Raw genomic sequence first — 6,001 nt, forward strand, 5'->3', positions numbered from 1 at the left:
ACATGTATTCTTAAAAACATAAAAGCAACATATCACAATAAATCTATATCGGGCTATCTATGTCTCATTTGTCTAATTGTAGTTTCGATAATAAACATATTGGAATGCAATGGACTGATGTAGAGGATACATAAATAAGGTGATTTTCGAGACTCGCATGCATTGTGAGTCTTGTCGATTCAAAATGCACAAATCCATCTCATATTACCCATGTCTCATTTCTCTAATTACAGTTATGAATTACTAATAAAACAATCAATCAGTCACCAATAACAAAAAACCAAAAAGAAGACCATAGCTATAATAAAAATACAATCAAAGAACTAGAGTTCAATCTCATCTTCAAAGAGGCCAACCCTTGCTAAAGTATCTATCTCAATGTCCATGCCTATATCCAAATCTACAAAGAGATCAATCCCACTACTAGAATCATCACTATGAGAGGCAATATCATCATCTCCAATAGCACGATCTTCATCTCCAATGGCACGATCATCATCAATGTTTTCCAAGCTATCTCCCTCCATAGTTGAGTTGACATGCTCCTCCATATGCTCAATGTGTGTGAATGTACTATAAATGGCTCTTAAATGTGGTGAGATTGGGATTATATGCCACCATCTCTTATTGTCAATTATTGGTTGATACAGAACCTATTCAAGCACAAAGATACATCATACAAAAAAATTACATCTCTACTATCTGTAAATGCATATATTGTAATTACCAATAATTATATGTACCTGTTCACAATGTTGTGGTAGCACTAGAGTCCCATCCTTTCCTTGCCAAAACTTTGTAGAGTCAATGGTCACAAAGGCACTTGCGTGACGCTTGATTGTTGCATTAGGACCTCTTCCACCACATCCTTTAAACATTGGATATCCAAAATATATTCAAAGAAGCTTCGAAAGTCAAGCTTAATGATATTTTGGATCAATCCACAATAATCATCCATGGCTCCATTGACTCCCTCAAAGATTGCAATTACCCCACAATCTTGGGTGTTCCTCTTCTCATCAATCCTTTGTGTGCGAAAATGTTTACCCTCTGACCACAAAGCATTAAACATTGTGCACTATACCAAGACAAAAAAAAAAACCTCAAAAAAATATTTTCACAAGTTTAACATACTAAAATATGATTGAGCACACAAGTTTGTTTACCTTTTTGAAGCATCCTTGGGCATACTCCCACTCCTCCAATGTGATATGCATGTTTTCATCTTGCGCCACTCTCTCCATCTTCTCATATAGCCAATCTACATCAAGATCTTTGAGAAGTGATTGTAGGTGCTCGGGGTATGGCACACTACGTCCATGGCGCTTACAGAATACCGACCTTTCACTTTGTCTTCTTGCCTTTTCATCCTCATACTTTGCCACCCATCTTCTCATCACATCACTATTAAGCACACAAAAGGTATGAAGCTTACTATGCATCTCTATATCCATGACTTTGGTCCTTCCCTTTCCTTGAGGAACATAAGAGGTCATCCTCAAGTCTTCTTCATTGCTCCATAGGCAAGGGAGAGAGGGATCCACTTCGGCAAGGTATTTTGAGATATAAACAAGTGATTCTTGTACCAACCAACCCTCAGCCATACTACCTTCTAGCTTTGCATTTTGCCTTATAAAATTCTTCAAGGTCTTCATCAAATGCTCAAGAAAGAACATCCATCGAGCATGCACAGCACCACATATGGCAATCGGATCAATTAAATGAACCATAAGATGTAGTTGGCTTGTGAGAATTGACCGTGGGAATGTCTCCTCGACCAAACGAACCACCTCCACTGCCATGACCCTTGCATAGTCAAGTGTACATGGATCGATTTCCTTTGAGCTCACATATCTACAATGTGAAAGAATAAACAAATCATTTTGAGAAAAACGCGTGTAGAAAATTGTCTCTATGAGGGTTTGGGGTACAAAACTCACAAGCTTCCCCATCTTATAAATCGTCTCTTGCACTTCATGGGATGCATAATTGGAAAAGCTTCTAGGAAGAATAAACTATAAACATTTATACACCATGATTAGATACATTATGATTGAACGAGTTAAATATGTACAACTTCAATGTTTCACTAACTTGAAGCATCTTGTGCCAATCGTGGGACTTCAAGCTATATAACTGTTCAACACCTCTCTTCTTTGTCTTTGTGAAGGCACCTTTTAAACACCTCATGCACCCCATTGGAGTAGTAGTACCTCATGCACCCCGTTGGAATGTAGTAATGGCATCTTTCACCAACTTCTCCTCCTTATTTGTCAATATCCAAAGTGCTTGAGGTAGAATTGTCTTCCCATTTGGTCCCTCTCGTGGCAAAGCTGTTTGCATCCTCTCTATGCTCTGTATTTTCAAATCAAAGCTTGTATTGGAATTCTATGTCAATGATATATTACCTATTCATGCCGGGGGGAGGAGGACTTTCCACTCCATATTCCATAATGCCTTCCAATCTCCCATGCTTAGTGGATGTGGTGGGACTCCCATGCTTAGTGGATGTGGAGGGACTCCCATCCAAGAATGAACAAATTTGGGATGATGATGAGGGAGAAATCGATGATGATTCGCATATATCACTTTCTTCAAGCTCTCTGGCCTAGATGCCACCAATGATGAACCATAAATAGGGCATGCATGGTATCCAGATGTGGAGAGACCTAGACAACATACACATTTAAGCATGTCAGAAAATAGTACAATGATAATAAATAATCATCATGAATAGTAACCCATTTGAATCACTGAACACTCACCATAACCAAGAAAGTTGTGCATCATCCACATCAAGATGGCCTTCAAGAGGCAGACTCGTGAAGATGGATGCCAACATATGTCATGCACATGGATACCTCTCCAAAGTATCTTTCTTAAGGCCTTATACCTGAGAAACAACACACTAAGCTAGATGATAAGATAATAAAATGTACATTTATGGGATATAGCTTAGAAAGCAAAGGTATATGTGACCATAAGGTGAATTTGGTTGATTAAAGATGTTGTCTTGGTTAAGAACTCAATTCAGCTCATCCTTTTATGCAAAAAAAACTACAAAATGTATGCTCATAGGGCATCTTTAATACACTCCTTTCTTTGTATAGACTCTACCACCTAACCATAAGGTAAATTGTAGTGAGTAGAGATGTTGTCTTTATTGAGAACTCAATTTATGCCATGTTTTTATGCAAAAAAACAACAAAATGTAGGCCCACAAGACATCGTTTAATATTTGTAAAATGTCGGACACCCATATGTGGAGCCAATGAATGCTCAGTACACTACATATCAACCCATATACCAACAGAAAATCAACTCAAATTTTATCTCACAAATCAACCTATGGTGAGGCAATTACATGGACGAGGAAAGGATAGCCATTCAAGCATCCAAGCGTATGTCAAAATGGCTAGTGTGCAAAGATTATTGAAGGGTAAATTAGCTACTCCCTAGCAAGACATGTACAGGTACTCATCATGTATCTTATTTTTTTGTGGATCATGCTCTCATTGCTAGTATATGCAACGTGAAGAGGAACCTATTTCCTTTGAGAAAGGAAAAATTATCATTGGATGCAAGCCATAAAAGATGAGTGTTACTCAATCCTCAAAATTGCAAGGATTTTGTTAAAGACTTTTTTTTAAATTATTTGATTTGAGCATCATGGAATGCCATGCAGGATGAGCGCTACTCAATCCTCAAAAACTATGAGGATTTTGTAAAACTTTTTAAATTTTTTGATTGGAGTATCTATGTCATTTCTTAATGTATCTGCTCTAAAAAATCCAATGACTAACTTACGTACCATATTTTCACTATAAACAAGAATCCACACACCCAAGCATCCTAGTTTAAGATATAAATCCTTTTTTCTTCAGTAGAAATGAGATGGTTTATATCTATGGGTGATGCATTTCTTTGTATAGTGTGCATTTCACATGACGTAACACTCAACATACTTTTATATTGTATTATGGAGAAAAGTGACATAGACTTTAACGTTCTCTCTTCATTAATACTAGTACTCAACCCGCGCATTGTTGCGGTATGTAAAAGTCATTAAGAAACAAAACTTAGGAATGCCATGATGGAGGCTTGCTTACTGCTGCGTATCAAATCTCTTGGGAAAAATCTTGTTTCTTGTGTGAGGATTAAAGATGGGAGTTTTTATATAAAATCTTGAATGAGGTGAAAACAGAGTAGATAGTAGTTTCTCTAGCTTTGGTGTATGACAAATTTGGAAGAGTTAATATCAATAAATATTATTGGTCCCAAAAAAAAATCCAAGATGTTTTTCTTTGCTCCTCTCCTTGCGCCTTGGTTGTCCATGGTAAAATAATAATAGATATTTAATTATATATATATATATATTTAGCACACAATGAAAATTATATATTGTGATTCATATAATTTCACATCCGTCTGGTGATTCAAAAGTGGGTTTTGAGTGGTTTTGTGCTAAAAATGTGCCTAGATTTTCATGTCAAGACATTGTAGGTCCTAAACGAAAGTCAAGAACAAAGATTTAGCCTCAGATGAAGAGATACAAAGTCAAAGAGGAGGATGGAATGTTCGATATGGGCTATTGAGAATCTTCATCGAATCAAGGAGGTGCGAGTGGCGCACCCTATCGTAATCTCATGGGAATTATGATCGCATGTAAAGATAGCTTCCCGAACACACTTTTTTCAGAAAGGGTGACATCACCAAAAATATGGCATGCGGATCGAGAAATCTCCAGAAAGGGCTACTTATGGCTTTTGGCGTGAAGAAGAGGAATACACATACAATCGAAGAAGAGAATGAGAGTGCGAGTGTGTGTGTGTGTGTGTGTGAATGCGAGTTCTTCATGAGAGTGAGAGTGTGAGTTAGATAGCTCGGGGTTGGTCGGGTGGTTCGAGCTATTTCCTCCAAGAGTGCTTCATATGAGATTGTTGAAGATTTCTTGATTATATACAGAATTGTTCACTTTTTGCGTTAAAAAAATTATGCAAATTCTAATTTCTTGAATTGTATTGTGATTATTGAGTAGAAGCCTCACCTTGGATGCAAGCCATACAGAATGAGTGTTACTCAATCCTCCAAAATTACAAGGATTTTGTGAGACTTTTCAAAAAAAATATTTGATTCGAGCATCATCGAATGCATGCCATGCAGGATGAGTGCTACTCAATCCTCAAAAACTGTAAGGATTTTGTGAGAGACTTTTTAAATTTTTTGATTGGAGTATCTACATCATTTCTTAATGTTACTACTCTAAAAGATACAACAACTAACTTATGTACCATATTTCAACTATAAACAAGAATCCACACACCCAAGCACTCTACTTTAAGATCTAAATCCTTTTTTCTTAAGTAGAGATGAGATGGTTTATGTTTATGGGTAATGCATTTCTTTGTATAGTGTGCATTTCACATGACGTAACACTTGGCATGCTTTTATTTATTGTATTATGGAGAAAATATGGAGAAAATATGGAGAAAAGTGACATAGACTTTAACTTTAACATTCTCTCTTAAATAATACTAGTAGCCAACCCATGCATTGCCGCGATATGCAGAAGACATTGAGAGATAAAACTCAGGAATGGAAGCCGGAATACAAAGGGTGAAATCGAATGGATTTTTTCCTCTCTTTTTTTAGAAATCCAAGATTTGTTTCTTCTCTCCTCTCCTTGTGCCTTGGTTGTCCATGGTTAAATTGTAATAGATATTTAATTATATATATATATATATTGCCTAGCAGGCAATAGGCATACAGATAGCTAGGGTATGGTTATCATTTACGACAATTGTAAGCCTTATTGATGCGATATGATTAAACCATTGTCAGTCCACTATATTACTTGGGTCCTGATTTGGGGATTGTGATTGTGAGAACCATGTCTTTGCAGGATGCCTGGATAGCCTCAGGGCGTGCCTCTGGCGAGAGCTGGATTCTACGCGTGGTTTTGCCAATGCTGAGGATCAAGGTCTGGTCGTCCTCCAGCTGC

General features: G+C 37.1%; 1 protein-coding gene across 3 annotated transcripts; it reads right to left on the minus strand.

The window, feature by feature from the left end:
- Positions 1–674: 674 nt before the first annotated feature.
- Positions 675–2,532, minus strand: LOC147603072 (uncharacterized). 3 transcript variants are annotated; one of them, XR_015265721.1, is made up of 3 exons: positions 2,095–2,345; positions 1,167–1,854; positions 675–1,078 (listed from the first exon to the last, which is right to left on the minus strand). XR_015265721.1 is itself a non-coding variant. In XM_086797389.1 (3 exons), the coding sequence occupies exons 1-3, from the start codon at positions 2,450–2,452 to the stop codon at positions 988–990; spliced, it is 795 nt and encodes a 264-aa protein (XP_086653515.1). In that variant the 5' UTR covers positions 2,453–2,532; the 3' UTR covers positions 675–987. The 3 variants fall into 3 exon arrangements, 2 of the variants coding, with proteins under 2 accessions (XP_086653515.1, XP_086653513.1); XM_086797389.1 differs by lacking the exon at positions 2,095–2,345 and adding an exon at positions 2,409–2,532 and having other exon boundaries at positions 675–1,050; XM_086797387.1 differs by lacking the exon at positions 2,095–2,345 and adding an exon at positions 2,409–2,532.
- Positions 2,533–6,001: the final 3,469 nt, after the last annotated feature.

This window comes from Cibotium barometz, chromosome 65, assembly GCF_041138505.1.
Source record: "Cibotium barometz isolate CiBa-2024 chromosome 65, ASM4113850v1, whole genome shotgun sequence".
In the NCBI taxonomy this organism is placed as follows: Eukaryota; Viridiplantae; Streptophyta; class Polypodiopsida; order Cyatheales; family Cibotiaceae; genus Cibotium; species Cibotium barometz.

What these genes read in the sequence shown, in the direction of transcription:
- LOC147603072 (XM_086797387.1), bottom strand. Translation starts at nt 2,452, where the DNA reads ATGGAATATGGAGTGGAAAGTCCTCCTCCCCCCGGCATGAATAG. An exon ending in CCTCCCCCCGGCATGAATAG is followed by an intron (nt 1,855 to 2,408) that starts GTAATATATCAT and finishes TTCACATTGTAG; the next exon opens with ATATGTGAGCTCAAAGGAAA. An exon ending in CCCAAGGATGCTTCAAAAAG is followed by an intron (nt 1,079 to 1,166) that starts GTAAACAAACTT and finishes GTCTTGGTATAG; the next exon opens with TGCACAATGTTTAATGCTTT.